Source organism: Fistularia commersonii, chromosome 16 (genome assembly GCF_037954325.1).
Source record: "Fistularia commersonii isolate RoL2024-O1a breed Wild chromosome 16, RoL_Fcom_v1.0, whole genome shotgun sequence".
Lineage (NCBI taxonomy): Eukaryota > Metazoa > Chordata > Actinopteri > Syngnathiformes > Fistulariidae > Fistularia > Fistularia commersonii.
In genome coordinates this window covers 586367-602440 of record NC_141299.1, presented here as the reverse complement: position 1 = coordinate 602440, position 16074 = coordinate 586367, and the positions used below count along the sequence as shown (strand labels likewise).

The following is a 16074-nucleotide window of genomic DNA, read 5'->3' as shown; positions in this document are numbered from 1 at the left end:
TAAATGTGATTGTTAAATTTAACAACCACTGAATCTTCTTCCTTGTTAAGAACAGCTTCCTGAACAGTGAGTTCTTCACCGTAACGAGAAATGTGGGCGTTCTACTTTTGACGAAGATCCTGTGGGTAGAAGGGAGGAGAAAGAACAGAACCAGGAGACATGCCAGTCAGGCAGAAAGAACTGATGGGTAAAGAACCCAAAAGGAAGGAAATAAACTGACAAGAAGGTTATTTGGGGGGAGCGACAAAAATAAAAATAACATATAGGGTAGACTTCCTGCAACAGTTGAAGAAATGCGCCCTGCAAAAGATATCAAACGGCATGCTTCATACCTAAAAAGGTCATGAAGTTCATTGCCAGTACCAGATACTTGCATTTCACTGTGCACAAATTCAGGTTTGTCCACTATCTGGCAGATATAGATACCTTCAGCTCTTCTGCTGACGCTCACAAGACCATTGGATGCATTTCCCCACTGCCAGGTAAGATGCTCTGAGCACATTACTTCTGCATCATACTGCATTGACCAAATAGATTTTGATTGTTTAAAACTTGTTCCCCTCTCCACCATCTGCTCTCTCCTTACTACCTTTGTAATGAAATCAAAGAGGAAGCGCTTTTTCGTTTTTCCGGATTGCTTTTTAATCCACACTGCTCTTACCAGTGTACAACAGACAGAGCCAGCTAGGGTTTATTAAAAATATATTAATATAATATTTTTATCAGTGGTGTGGAGGATTGTCAATGTGTTTTGGAGGTTTTCCATTGAATCTTCTTGCCTGTTAAGAAGACCTTCCTGAACGGCGAGTTCTTCACCACGACGAGGAAGGTGGGTGTTCCACTTTTGACGACAAACCTGCGGGTGGAGGGGAGGACAAAGAACACAGTCAGGAGACATGTCAGTCAGGCATAAAGAACTGGTACCCAAAAAGAATGAAATATGCTGACAGGAAGATATTTGTTTTCAACTCGCCGGTCAAAGGGGAGGAAAAAAAAGGGGGTGGACTAATGTCAGCAGCTGAAGAAAGGCCGCCTAGCTAAAGGCAACAAATAGCCCGCTTCTAAATACACTGTGGTGTTCGTCAGCGCCAGATACCCTGATGAGGGCACACAAGATTGCTGCCAAGCCCTCCCCCATCCCTCCCAGGTTTTCTTTATTTTGCCAAAAATATTTTTAATAAAAATAATCTTTTATAAAAAAAATTGCCGAAAATGTTAGTATACAGACAAACGACTTATGAATAGTGACAAGGGTGACTTGTTTTTCCCATTGCTTAAATTTCACTGATTTTTTTTGTAAAATTGATTTCTGCAAATAAAAATAAAGATAAAGTATTCTGAAATATTTCCCCCAAATGTTAGTGAGCGATGGACCAATGAATGAACGAAAAGTGACAAGTGTTGTGTTGCGTCTGTTTATTTTTCCCGTTTACAATTCACAATTTTTGTAAAATTGATTCCTGCAAAAAAAAAAAAAAACTGTCACCAAAAACATTTAAAAAACGAAAACAAAAATTTTAGTGAGCGAGGGAACAAACAGACGGATGGGCGGTGATTTTTCAGTTTTTTATGGTTTTGTTGACCGACCGTTTTTAATTCTTTTTTCCCAGAAATCCATTTTACAGAAACAAAGTGTTTTGAAAAAATTCCTGAAATTTTTGCAAACGAATAAATGAACAAATGAACAGTGACCCAGAGGTATTTTTCAGATTTTTTTCTTTCATTGTTTAAACTTTTGTAAAATCGATTCTTGCAAAAAAATTAACTTTTCTGAAAAATTTTCCCCCAAAATTTTAGCTAGCCAACGAGTGAACGAACAGACAAACCAAGAGTCATTTTTCAGTTTTTCTGTGTTTAAACATCACAGTTTTTGTAAAATTGATTTGTTTCACCTGCTTCATCAGATCCAGGACACACTAGGTAATGCCTTCCCCCGGTGTTCAAAGGGGAAGTACCGGTACTCTGATTCTGAAGAATCCCATGATGAAACACCAGTGGGAACTTCTAGAAACACGAACCTTTTGTGCTGCAGTGCCTCCAGAAGTGATGTCTGCGGGTCGACGTTGTGGAGGGTCTTCGTCTGCTCATCCTCGAAGAACAGCTTAGGTGGGGAAAAAAAGGGTCCTCAGCTGCGGGTTCTAACCTGATGGCCTCATATCAGGATACAGTTATTTGTTTTCTTGCTGAAGGTCAAAGCACACAAACCTCCAGATCCTGGGGGTGATACTTTCTGTCCACGTCCCAATCAGGGAGCTGCTCTCCAAACATGGTCCAGAAGAGCTCTACAAAACTGAAATGGGCAAAATTGAAGACATGTTTAAAAAGCTCACGGTCGGCATTGGGGAACGTCCTAGGAGAACCAATCCGTGTCCTGTAAACAGGTGGACCAGGCTTTGGAAGAGAGGTCAGAGGTGCGCTTCCTTCAGAGGTCACCACATCAGATCATCTTCCTCCATCTAACCCAGGTCTCTGCAACCTCTTCTCTTATACCAACTTCACGTCCCCTGCTGTCACATTCATCTTCTCCAGCTTCCCTTTAATTCTGGCTGATATTTTTCTCCACCTGCTCCAACCTGCTTGCAGATGTTCTACCACCTCTTCTCCACTGTTTTGAACTGTTGAACCTCTATACTCTTTACTTAAAACCTCCACCTTCTTGATCATCACTCCCTGTAGCCTCACCTTTCCACTTGAGTTCCTCTCCTTCACACATGCATCCTGTCATGCTGCAGCTAACCTTCTTTCCTCTCCTCTCCTCTCTTGGTCATATATCTACCTCTCTTGATGTTCCTCCACCCGCTTCCTGTTCTCCCTGCTGATCACAATGTCATCTGTGACCATCATGACCCATGAAGATTCCTGTTTGACCTTGTCCCCAAGACTTTCCATCAACACAGCAAAACAAGAAAGGGCTGAGAGCAGATCCCTGATGCACTCCCACCTCCGCCTCCATCACCCTTTCAGTACACATCGCCACAGTCTCACAGCAGGCATACATGTCCTGCACCAATCTAACATACTTCTATGCCAAGCACAGGTCCTCTATCAGTACCCATTGTCTGCTTTTTCCAGATCTACAAGGGTACTGTGCAGCTTCCAGTGGGCCCATTGTCTTGGAACCACACTTCTGTTCTCCAGTTTCCCCTGCTCTTCAGAATAGCTTGAGGGCCAAAATGCCACTCATTCAAAATAAAACTTCCTAGTTCTTTCAATGTTGCCTCAACACCATTCATCTATCTCTTGCTCATCTATGCAAATTTCTATGCGTCAATGAAAATATCCGACAACTTCCTTGTTACCTCCATGGTCGTTAAAAACATGGCAACGTCCAAAACAAGAAGGCAATCTGGTTCAACAGACAGTAACTGCTGACAGAGGATGCGGGGAATTTAGAGAACCACAGAGACCAGCCAATAAGCTAGCCTGGAAAGATAAAATAAAACTACAGATAAATCCTGTTGTAAGTTTATTCAGTATTTACTACTCAACATAATTCCCTTATTTTTGTCTTCATACCTCTACAGCCTCTCCCTTCATCCTCCAAGTACTACTTTCCCCCGCACTTTAATTACCCTAGTGCAATATACCTCATCTCAGCATATTTACAAGAGCATTACTGATCGCTCCAGTGGCACATCTCACTTTACCAAACTGCTTTATATTAATTATTCATGGTTAGATTGAGTAGTATATTGTTACATTTTTGTTTCTCCTTTTGTTTTTCTTTCCTGCACTATATGGATGATGCAGGCTGATTGCTATTTTTGACATCATGGCAGGGGAATTACAGATGAAAAATAACCTCTTTGGCTGATTCTGGCTTTTTTACTCATGTTTTATTCATGTGTTTTATGAAACTGCATTGTCCCCTTTTGAAATAAACTAATTTAACAATGCTGGATCATGTTTACTGGATACTGACTTTCCCAGTGCTGCCCCCCTGTGATCAACCCCAGTAAAACTTTGTGACAAATTAAACAAGTCTGCCATCCTGTAAGAATTCACCCATTCATTCAGTATCAACATCAGGTATCCTGCACTCAGGACCCTGGAGTGGGGTGATGCCTGTCTCAGCTTGGATTGGAAGAGAACATTTACACACCCTTCCTCTAAAATCATCAGTTTCTGAATATATTTAAATACATACAGACATTTTATATATATATATATATATATATATATATATATATATATATATATATATATATATATATATATATATATATATAGTTGTTACGTGGTGTCACGTCCATACTCCATACATGGAGTTGTTGCTGACTGCCTTGCATTCTGCAGTGTAGCTTGGGCATGCTCTTCTGCCATGGCCACATGACCTGTCTTGAAGAGTCACTTTATATTTGATTTCATCTATGAAATTTTATCAGCACATATTACACACAGCAGAACCTCTACAAAGGCCAATTCCTCTGTCAATTCCCGTTGAAATGTACGGTACTCGTCATCTTTTTGTCTTTTTGCCATCCTCATAGTCAGAAGTGTTAGCCCTGTATAAATTAGCTAGCTGGCTATTTCAATTAGAAGGAGGGAAGTTTATTTCTTGACCTCACGCCTACTTGTGTAGGCAGCTGCATTATCCAATAAAAATAAGGTCCTGTGACCCGAATTACAGCTGGGATTGGCTCCAGCCATATGCAACCCTGAACAGGTACAGTATAAAATAAATGTATGCAGAATTATGCATTATTTATCATGTTAAGAAATGTCAGCTAGGACTTATCTGTGAGCCAGATGCAGTCGTCAGAAGAGCCACACTTGGCTCGTGAGCCATAGGCTCCTGACCCCAGATTTAACGTCCTCAAGTGAAGGAATTCGAGTCCAGTTGCCACGAGAAGAAGATTTTGAAAAGAATTCATAGTGACCTGAATGACTGAGAACCTCCAAAGACATTCACACGTCACATAGATTCATCCAACCCGTGTCCAAGCGCAGCACCATGTCAGGCTCTGCCGGCCTGGATGTTTGGTTTCTACCTGTTATTCTCCCAGAAGGCAGCAACAACATCGCTCAGCTGGTGTTCTGGGTAAAGGAAGATGACGGGCCAGTGCAGGGAGCCTTGCAGGTCCAGGAACACCTGAGCGTCCAATTCTCCCACCGCACCGAGGCCACCAAGGCTCAGCTCCGCCATCGCTGCCGAACACCCTTCATCCTCTTCGTGGCCGTCAGAACCCGGAGCCTCTGCAGACCGGGAGAGCTTGATGCCTCTCTCCTGAGTCGAAGCACATGAATATCTGTCGGTCCTTGCATGTGTAACTGTTAAATGTTAGTGTGATTCAATCAAACAAAGCCTCACCTTTATTGCAGCGAGGGTCGCTTCCTTCTGGCCGTGCTGCTTTTTCTCTCGAGCCTTCTGCTTCCTGGTGTCTCGGTCTGCTGACCTCTGGGGCAAAGACACAGAGCAGATTACGGCGCCAAGTGAAGGTCGCGTGAACATCTCTGGTGTTATTTGTTCTTTGCTCGTCGCACCTTGTGTTTATCTGCTGCCGCTCTCAGATCCTGCAGCTTCTTGTCGCTGGGGTGAGACCGCAACCCTTCGTCGCACCACTGAAGAGCTTCTGTGTGGTGACGCAGAGCCAGGCAGCACTCTGCGCCTGCATGGAGATGCACGCCCATGTTTGGGGAAACATGAAGGATATCAGGTCATATTAAACATCAAATTGTACATTGAACATTGAATATTGTGCAGTCTTTTCCTTTGGCCTGCTTCCTTCAGGGGACGCCACAGCCAATCACCTGCCCCCATCTCACGACTCACACCATCTACCCCTCCATCCATCCATCCATCCATCAACCTCCTCTCCGTTCTTCCTCCTGCCTGGCAGCTCCCACCTCAGCGTCCTTCTACCCAAATCTTCGCCATCCCTCCTTGGTCCATGTCCAAACCATCTCATTGTGACTATTTCTCCCGGACATCTACCATGTGCTGTCCCTTGAAAACAGTGTCAGACTCACTTTCATAGAGGGCCACATCAGCATAATTGTTCCCCAAAGGGCCACATGTAGCGGCAATTGTATAAATGTATAATCTATAAATGTAAAATATATTGTCAGGTTAAGAAACCAACATTACCCCATCAATCAATGATCAAACTGTCCAGGTGAATAAAGAAAAATCTAATTCTATCAATATCAATTTGTTGTTTTTCTAGAAGACTAACTTTGCCATACTTGTGTTTGGTGTCAAAACACCAAAGTAGATTGTACTGTTTGACAACTGACAGTGTCTCATAACACAAAAGATACCAGTTTTCTCCTTGAATAACAAACATGTATTCGCCTTCCCATCTTTCATGAAACAGCCTCCCATCTGCATCAACTTTTCTCTTCCACACATTAGACTGCACACATTGGACTTATTTATTTTAAGAAAATCAGACCTTTTAAGACATTCTCACAGGCCACATAAAAAGACATGCCAGGCCACATTTGGCCCGCTGGCCTCTGGTTTGACACATGTGCTCCAATGGACTCATTCCTGATCCTCACTCCCGGAGAGGAACTTCCACTTCCGTTTCTTTCATTTACACTTGTATTCTGTCTTGCTTCAGCTGACCTTCACTCCTCTCTAGGTCACATATCCACCTCTACAGATGTTCCTCCAGCCGCTCCCTGCCCCCACAACAGATCACAATGTCATCTGCAAACATCATGACCATTGGAGATTCCTGTCTGACCTCATCTGTCAGTCTGTCCATCAGCACAGTAAGATAAGAGGGGGCTCAGAGCAGATTCCTGATGCGCTCCCACTGTAAATCACATTAAAATTAAAGTTCTAAAGACCAAGAATGTGCATATGAGCAAGGATAATTGCCTAAGAATCATCGGTCAATCACATCTGAGAGGACATATAAATGACGCACCGCGGGTCAAGGCTTTCAGGTGGTCTGGTTTGACCTTCTTGGCTGCAACAGCATCATTCAGTGCAGAGCGCATGTTCCCTATTGGACAAGTGAGAATTTTGAATGTTAATTCACACTCAAAATGCTTATTAAGCTATATTTCTATTTAATCTTTGTTAACTCCTGAGTCTGGATGATGCAGGGGTTTTGTACCCAGATGGAAGTGAGCTGCAGCCCGGTTGGTGAGAAGAACAACATCCAATTCCCGGTCACCGCATTTCTTCTTGAGGGCTCCAGTGTAGGCCAGTATGGCCTTCTCGTAGTTCTTCTCTTTGAAGAAAGCGTTGCCTTCATCTTTCAGACTCCGCGCCTGTTCTGGAGAATGTGGATGGGAGAGTTTCAGAAGGTGTGACTCAACTTCACATCCCTAAGGTTGTGGTGGACAGACATCAACTTACCTTCCGGGGGCCTGTCTTCATCGTGGATGATGGCCTGGAGGCAGGCGAGCTCTGGGTGCTGTTGAGGGTCAATTTCCTGAGGGGCCTTTTTCATAAACATTGGTATTTTATCGAATTCCTGCGTAGGAAATAGACGGGGGAAATATATTAACAAACCAGCTAGCATTGCTTGATAAGATTATACATTACTGATCCCCAAAGGGGCAATTCGCTTGTCACAGCAGTACAACAAAAACAATATCAATAAATAGGAATATATATAAAAATAGAAGAGAGAATAACAGAATAGGAACAGATGACAGAATGACAACAGAGATCAAATTAAACAGGCTGAGAATGATATGACAATAATGATAAATATCGATAACCAAAATGACAACATGGATGAAAACTGTGCACAGGGGTAACACAAGTAACGTCCAATTGAGCATTCGACCGTTTCGAGGTTACATTTGTAACGTTACCTCCTCCCATTTGTTCTCATTGAAGCCCTTTTTGTATCTGCAGCCCTTGAATTTGTCGTAAAATTCATCCCAGTCGTCGTCGCTGTCATTCCCGGCCGTCGGGGACGCCATGGTTTGGCCAGAAATTAAGAAATAACACGTTGCGCGTCGTTTTCTTATAATTTGTTACAACTGATCCATCACTTGAATCCGAACGATGACCGTAAACTCGTGGAATCCGAAGCTGGCTGCTTCGGATTTCATGTGTGTAGGTGGTACGGCGCCGAAGGCGGTCCGTGGGGAAACATGGAAGTCCGCCCCGCCGTTGAATTACTACGCCAAATACCATTTTACTGGCACCGAAATAATTGGAATGCCTTGACAATTCAGTCATCATATTAAGGTAGTTAAGGCTAAAAGTATAGTTGATTCATCGTTCATTGTGTTAAATACATTTAATATTCTATGTTGTGTTTAAGGTCTCTTGTAAACTTTGGATTGTCAAGTCCGTGCGGAAACACGAAAGTCAGTGATTGGTTCCGCCCCGGCGTTGAATTACTACTCCAAATATCACTATACTGGCACCGAAATAATTAAAATACCTTGACAATTCAGTCATCATATTAAGGTAATGTAGGCCAACAGCATAGTGGTAGTAATGTTCATATTGTTTAATACAATCAATATCTTATTAAGTTTAATGTCTCTTGTAGGCCCTTGTAAATTTGGATTTTCAGGTGTTTACTAGTTTTCTTACCAGTTTGAACAATTTTTGTTCAGAGCTACTTGTTGCTATATTTTAAGGAAATTTATTTTAATGCCTTCATCCATTCCTCACATGTGATATGTATAAAGACATGTTTTATTTATAAAGGGGTTAGCATAGTTTAATTTCAAAGAATCAAACTGATGTTCTGTATTGAGTTTATAGCTGTTGCAAATTTCAAACTGTGTCCCTCGAGTATCAAAATATCAAAAGTAGGTCTCCGAAGTGCTCCTTCTTATACCATGGCCAATACCACAATAGAAGTGGCTTTAATTTCACAACAATGAAAACATCAAATGTGTGTGAATGAGACATTTCACAAGTTAGAAACAAAACATACATTCAGAAACACTTCCAGTCCTCCTGCTAAAATGACAAGACATAAAAGGCCCTGAGGTTCTTTCCCCACCACCTCACTGAGTGACTTACAAACATTTTAATCAAGCTCACAGTCATAAAATGCCAGGAATTCATATGGTCTCCACCCTTCCCAAAAGATCGAAGAGTTCATCTTTACACAGGAATAGTGTCTCATCTGTCTGCTGACAGATCACCTCAAACCTGGGTGTTTCCTCTAGAGCCCCCTGCCCGACCACTACAACATAAGGGTAACCCAGCCTGCGGGCGTCCTTCAACCTCTTACCGATTGTCATGTGTGATCTGTCGTCGAGAACAACTTCGCCTCTCAACCGGGGCAGCGCCTCTCCCAAAGTATGAACCAAATCTTCAGCCAAATCTGTCACTTCGTCCACCTTGCTGCCTTTCTTTGGTGGCAACACACAGACCTGGTAGGGGGCAAGAAGTCCCGGCCAGCAAATAGCTTCTTCTGTGGACATCACCTCAATAGCTGCCGCGAGAATACGGGACACGCCGAGTCCGAAGCAGCCCATCTCTGCAACGCTGGGCTTGTTTTGGGCATTGCTGAAGGTAGCGTTAAATATGTGGGAGTACTTTTTCCCCAAGTAAAAGGTGTGGCCAACCTCAATGCCCTTCGACTCTACCAGCATGCCTGACTTACAACGAGGGCAGTCTTTTCTGTCTGCCAACATTGTCTCTACATTTGCAGAAAAGGAGCAGCTCTCACACACCAGCAGCCTGTCCTCGCCGATGTCTGCTGGAAGCTGGAACTCATGGGAGAGTTTACCGCCGATGTTTCCCGTGTCAGCTTGCACTTGAACACACCGCAGGCCCAAGCGCGCGAATATCCTGGCATACGCTTGGCACACGGACTGGTAGGTCTGGTGAGCAGCCTCTTCGCTGACATCAAATGAGTACATGTCCTTCATGTAGAACTCCCTCCCTCTGAGCAGACCAAACCTCGGCTTCGGCTCATCTCGAAATTTGCGAGTGATCTGTTTCGAAAAGGGGGGGGGGGGGTGATGTTGAGACTGCAGTTATGACCTTGTAAGACTGACAAGAAGGTCATGGGTGCTGACCTGGTAGAGAAGCAGAGGCAGCTGTCTGTAGGACAGCGTTGTCTGGTGAGCGACCAGCGTTGTCACTGCTTCCTCATGGGTGGGACCCAGGCAGTAGTCGGCACCGTGTCGATCCTTCAAGCGGAACAGCTCCTTTCCCATCAAGTCCCATCGCTCGCTAGTCTTCCAGAGATCAGCTGAGCTCAAACTGGGCATGTCCAACTTCTGCCCACCGATCCCCTGCATCTCTTGGTCAATGACTCTCACCTATAGATTTAAGACAGCAGTGATTTTAGAGTCGGGCCGTAAGATCAGTTTACACAGCAATTATTGATATTCCAAACATATTTACTAATTTATAGAGATAATGTTTAGACTCAATTGGTTTGACAAATGAAACACGCAGAAGCAGTATCTTCCATGAAGTAACTTCCGGAAAGAAAAACCAAATAATTCCCACAAAGCTCTTACACCTTCTTTGATTCCATTAAAACAAAGTTTCCTGTATTTTTTATGTCTCTTGCTACTGAGTTACAGATTCATTTTAGAGAATTTTGGAAAGGAGGACAAACTGACCTTTGAATTTTCTTTTCATTTAGGCTTTTCCCTTCAGGGGTCGCAACAGCAAATCAACTTTCTCCATCTAACCCTATTCTCTGTATCCTCCTCTCTCATACCAATTAATTTCATATCCTCTCTCACTACGTCTCACTTCTCTGTCCTTCTCTCCAAAACATCTAACATGTGCCGTCCCTCTGCCTCTGATGGACTCATTCCTGATCCTACCCATCCTTGTAACTCCCAAAGAGAACCTCTAAATCTTCATCTCTGTGACCTCCAGCTCTGCCTCCTGTGTTTTGTCACTGTTTCTAGACAATACAGCATCGCCGGTCTCACCACTGTCTTGTACACCTTTCCTTTCATTCTGTTTGATTGTCCTCTATCCCCATGGTACCCCTGAAACTTTTCTCCACCCGTACCAACCTGCGTGAACCAGTTTCTTTATCTCCTTTCCACACTCTCCATTGCTCTGGACTGTTGACCCTAAGTACGTGAGATCCTCCAACGTCTTGATCTCCACATCCTGTAGCCTCACCGCTCTACCCGGGTTCCTCTCAATCACACACATATATTCTGTCTTGCTGCCACTAACCTTCATTCCTCTTCTTTCTAGGGCATACCTCCACCTCCAAGATTTTCCTCAACCTGTTCAATGGTCTCACTACAGATCACAATGTCGTCTGCAATTACACTCTCCTCTGAATAAAAAACTTAAAACATCTTACGAGCTTCTCCATGGAGCGGACAGTGGCAGGAAGGTAGTAGTAGCAGCCTGGATTAGCAGGATGAATGAGTCCTGCCTGCTGCATGAGTCTCTGACTCTTGCAGGTCAGATCCCCCTGTAGCCGACTGTCCGGACCCACATCACGCAAATTTCCCGGCTGATAGAGGCGAGACACCAAGAGGCTTGGCTTGACCTGTCTGGGCTGGGAAGGGGCAGGAAACGCTGTATGTTCGGCACAACCTGAGTAGCTCCTCTGGGAAGGCAGTGAGGTTCTGTGGAGTCGCGGAAAGACTTTCTCCCAAACCCGAAAGATGAGAGGCTCCATGGTGGATCTAAAATAAATAAATAAATAAATAAATAAATAAATAAACAGTACAATTTGGCAGACACGTCAATCAATACATCAACTTTGTTTATAAAACACTTTAGAAAGCAACAACTGGAACAAAGTGCTGGAAGGTAAAAACAAAGGACATGAAACTACAAACACTGGAGGTGCAGGAAGGTATGAGGACTCACAACAATCAGTATGATTGCCAGGAGTGGGCCAGGGAGTTAAAGTAGGTTTTTTGATAGGTCTTAAAACAGATGGCCTGTCTACAGTGCGAAGCAGATTGTTGGAAGCTGACCTAAGGAACCTGACAGGAGCAGCTTGGGAGAGCTGAGGCAGGGCAAGACCACTTTAAGATTTAAAGTCAACTTGACTCTGAAATGCACAGGCATTGAGACAGTGGTGAAGATGGTGGAGAACTATAGATTCCTGTTTGTCGTGATTGACAGCAGACTGGACTGGAGATCCAGCACAGTCTGTGTATAGGAAAGGAATGAGCAGACTGTGCTTCCTCAGGAAGCTCAGAGCGTTTAAGGTATGCAGCAAGATGTTGGAGATCTTTTATCAGCCTATTGCCTCCAGTATCATCTTTTTTTTGCAGCTGTTGGGGGACCAGCATCAGAGCCAGAGACTCCCACAGACGGGAATGGGTCATCAGGATTGCTGGTTCTGTGATTGGTCTCAGGATCGAGAACTTTGAGACTGTGGTGGAAAGGAGGACACTTAAGAATCCGTTGTCCATCATGGACAACCATAACCACATCCTCCCTCTCACACTTGATAGACAGCGAAACAGCCTCTCCATCAGACTGTTACAGCTCCGCTGTCCAACGGGGAGACACAGGAAATCTTTCCTACCTCATGCCATAACCCAATAGAATAACTCACTCCAATCAGTTACAGCGCAACCTCACATTGCCATTTTGTTCATTTTTTATTCTTGTACATTGGTAAATATGGACAGACATTTTTTTTAGATTACACTTTGTACTTTTACACTTTAGAATCTAATTCTTTTTTTACGTGTATTTATAGCTTGCCTTTTCCTTGTATGTCTTGCTGCGAAACAATTTCCCAAGCATGGGACTCATTGAAATACATAATTAAAATACATTTCATCTCTTAAAGTACCAAGTTTACAAATGGCCCTCACAGGATCACACCATCGGCTCTCTTCAACACGGATTGCATGGCTGAAATGAATAAAATGGCAATCATTCAGTTTAGAATCAAAATCTAAGATTAGGGAATAAAAATATTACAAACAATAATTCACCAAAACCAAGCACAAATTACCCCGAAAACCAAACACTATCAATGTACTATGGGTGAAGTCAAGGTCGTCAAGTGTCTTGTATCTTTGAAATTGACAAACATCGAGCTTTGGATTTCCCTACTTATGGGAAATGTTTATATATTCAACTAGAGACATCTCAGCCACGACAAACAAAACATTTTCCTGACTGGAGAAAAGTGCTAGGAAACGTGGGGTTAGCAATAACTAACACCGCTAGCCACGGTTAGCTTCTGTAGTTGAACCAGACGCTACCGGGACTTTTTATTCAAACGAAAAAAACACCAAAACGTACCTACTTCGTCAACCACTTTGATTTCTTCCACTTCTACGGGTATATTTCATCTACATCGACCACTGTACGTCTATTTAGTTAGTTTCCAAAAATTGAAGGTGTCTCCTCTTCGCGTTGTGACTACTGTAGATTCATCGGGGAGGGTTGCTCAGTATTGCCCCCTAAAGCCCCGGAGGAGCGAAAGGTCCTCCGTTCTCCAGGTCATGGTGGCTGCTCAGCGTTTAAGCTTCTGCAGGAGTGAAGAAGATCTCGGACGGGAAGCGAAACGTGTACATAGAGATGTAACAATTCCAGTTGGTACAACAAGCTCGAATGACACTGCCTTCTTGTGGGAAACCAGTTAAAAGCCTCATTAACGCCACCAATTGGACTCACTGGGGAAGTACATTTACATGGCATCTATTATTCCTGTTACTGTTAAATAACTTTAGACATGTGTGATACCATACTCGTTTAAAATAAAAGGGTTGATATGATGCCCATAAACTATAAATTAGAATCGAAAAACGATAATCTCTAATTGAATTTAGATTCGAGATTCTACATGTTTCTTGTCATATGTACAGTCTGGAAACAAGTTTCCCTTTGCTGTGAAATTCTCATTTTGCTGTGCACAGTGAAGCCAGATACATAGCAAATCACCAAATCACAAAACATTAAATAATAATCATATAATTGCAATGAAACGTAAACAGAGCTGGCAGGGTGCACAAGCTAAAAGATAAAGTGTAAATTGTAATGCAAACACTTGTGTTCACAGAATGCACACTTTGAGCGTGCAGCTTTAGTATGCAACTCAAGCGCAGGTTGGCGGAATTCCTTAAAACCAAGACATTTCCATTTGGTTTGATGAGCTGCAGGAATTATGTCAGGATGACAACCATTTCACAGCAAACAGAGAAAAGGTTTACATGCATATTCCAAGAGTGACAAACGCTATATGTGCCAAATGATGCATGAAATTGCCTAAACACTCTCAAATCTGCAAGAAATACATGAAGTTGCTGAACAGTCATCTCTTTACTGAAAGTCATATTACATTTTCTCCATCACTGTATTCATAAAGATGATGAAAAAAAAATAAACAAGGAACAGCAGATTTTCCACAAACTAATTGAAATAAAAAGATTTGAAGTGATACTTCATGAGTCTCCAAAAAATCTGAAATTAGAATTAACATTTGTGCGGAGAGGGTGACTTCTCAGATTCGATTGATGACATTGAACAGACAACAGTGCGTGTCACCTCTGTGGACATTGTACTTTGTTGTCGGTGTAAATGCACATTTGCTGCCTTTATCGCATTTTATACTGGCAATTTTAAAACCATCATTATGTCAGTCAGTCGATGATGACACCTGTTTGTCAGCTCACACGGCAAACAGAATCCTGCCGTCTCTTATGCTCTTTAGTCTGCAGGCTTAACAGATCCTGGAAGACGCAAACATCATTGTGCTCCCAGCCTGTTTGGTTTTTGTCCATTTATTTTGTTGCCCTCTTGAAGAGATGGAGTCCTGGAGACACGGGCGTCTGATTGTCTTCTTGAGATACTTACAATCCCATTAGTGCAGGAGTATCTCTGGTAACATTACATTTACTTGCCGTTAATATTGAATAAAGTCAAATATTGTTACGGTGGTGCAGCTCAAGGTACATACTTATATCTTTTTAAATTATATCTGGAACCTAAAGCGCATGGTATCATACATTATATAACATTTGGTCTTGTATGTGTGTGTTGTATATTGAATACAAAGGATACAAATTCTCTGCTCTTTGGCGCCATGAGAGGAGGTAGCCTGCAGCGGCAGCGCCCATGCTAACTTGTAACTTTGTCTTTTTTAGTCTACCTTTTTAAGTATTCTTTAATGTATTTTAATATTTAATATTTTCCAAGTATTTAAGTATTTTAATTTATAATGAGTGTTAAGTGTTTTCTGTATCTGTTCCTGGACAATAGCCTTGGAGCGATGACTGAACCAAATTTTTCAATTTTTTTCTTGGTTCTTCTGTTACCATTGTTACATCTCATCTCATCTCACAATGACTTTGATAGTTAGTGCATTTCAACAGCGAGTCTCGGTGCTTCCAATAAAACATATTCTGATTTCTCCAGGTAGTCGAACCGCTTATGTTCAAACCATTTTATCAAAGATTCATTTGAAAACTTAACATCTGAGGGTTATTTTTGAGGCAATCCAAGTCCAACAGCATGCAGGAAGTTCAGTGGAGAACCTGAATTGTCTTGACAAGTGATGAGAGGGTGAACAGTGGTACATCTCCACAAGGTTTGTGTTTCTGATAACATCATCAGTGACACACACACACACACACACGCACACACACACACACACACACACACACACACACACACACACACACACACACACACACACACACACACACACACACACACACACTTGCTCACAGAGCTTCATAAGTGAGTTGTATTGCAGCAACTGGGTTGAATTTTCCAGTTTGATGAAGATGTCCCTTGTCCTCCAGGTGGGCGGCGGGGTCCTGACCCGAAGAGGTGAAGTTCCTTTGGTGTGTCATTTCCTCTGAGTAGAAACGGTGATGGTGATTCGTGAAATGGCGCATGAAGTATCTTCCTCCCAATCAATTCCACCCATCTCTTACATTTCATGGACTTCCAAAGTGGGACCTCTGCCTGATAATGATCGAAGTGAGCTGACGAAGAGTCCCGCCACGCTGTAACGACTGCAATGATGGCCTGTCAACATTGACTCTCACCTCCCCTGCTGTAAAGCCCAGGGCTGGCGGGGCACTCAAGGCATCGTAAACACATGGGGACATCTGCTCAAGCTCATTTTGCATCTGATAATGAGCTCTTTGGTGAAGGTCAGGACAATCACAAGGGCTGGACGGGGTGGATTGGGGTTGCCCTTGTCTGAGGTGATTGCCAGCTGA

At 42.9% G+C, this 16074-nt stretch overlaps 2 protein-coding genes across 4 annotated transcripts; both read right to left on the bottom strand.

Moving 5' to 3' along the window:
- Window positions 1-617: 617 nt before the first annotated feature.
- ttc4 (tetratricopeptide repeat domain 4) lies at window positions 618-8044 on the bottom strand. Its single transcript, XM_086161416.1, has 10 exons — window positions 7780-8044; window positions 7316-7433; window positions 7071-7232; window positions 6879-6956; window positions 5485-5609; window positions 5312-5398; window positions 4992-5227; window positions 2206-2290; window positions 2019-2101; window positions 618-856 (listed from the first exon to the last, which is right to left on the bottom strand). The coding sequence occupies exons 1-10, from the start codon at window positions 7888-7890 to the stop codon at window positions 742-744; spliced, it is 1200 nt and encodes a 399-aa protein (XP_086017542.1). The 5' UTR covers window positions 7891-8044; the 3' UTR covers window positions 618-741.
- Window positions 8045-8631: 587 nt separating this feature from the next.
- On the bottom strand, window positions 8632-13277 carry pars2 (prolyl-tRNA synthetase 2, mitochondrial). 3 transcript variants are annotated; one of them, XM_086161915.1, is made up of 4 exons: window positions 12709-12726; window positions 11226-11556; window positions 9961-10206; window positions 8632-9876 (listed from the first exon to the last, which is right to left on the bottom strand). In XM_086161915.1, the coding sequence occupies exons 2-4, from the start codon at window positions 11547-11549 to the stop codon at window positions 8995-8997; spliced, it is 1452 nt and encodes a 483-aa protein (XP_086018041.1). In that variant the 5' UTR covers window positions 11550-11556; window positions 12709-12726; the 3' UTR covers window positions 8632-8994. The 3 variants fall into 3 exon arrangements, with proteins under 3 accessions (XP_086018041.1, XP_086018044.1, XP_086018042.1); XM_086161918.1 differs by lacking the exon at window positions 12709-12726 and adding an exon at window positions 13149-13276 and having other exon boundaries at window positions 8633-9876; XM_086161916.1 differs by lacking the exon at window positions 12709-12726 and adding an exon at window positions 13145-13277 and having other exon boundaries at window positions 8634-9876.
- Window positions 13278-16074: the final 2797 nt, after the last annotated feature.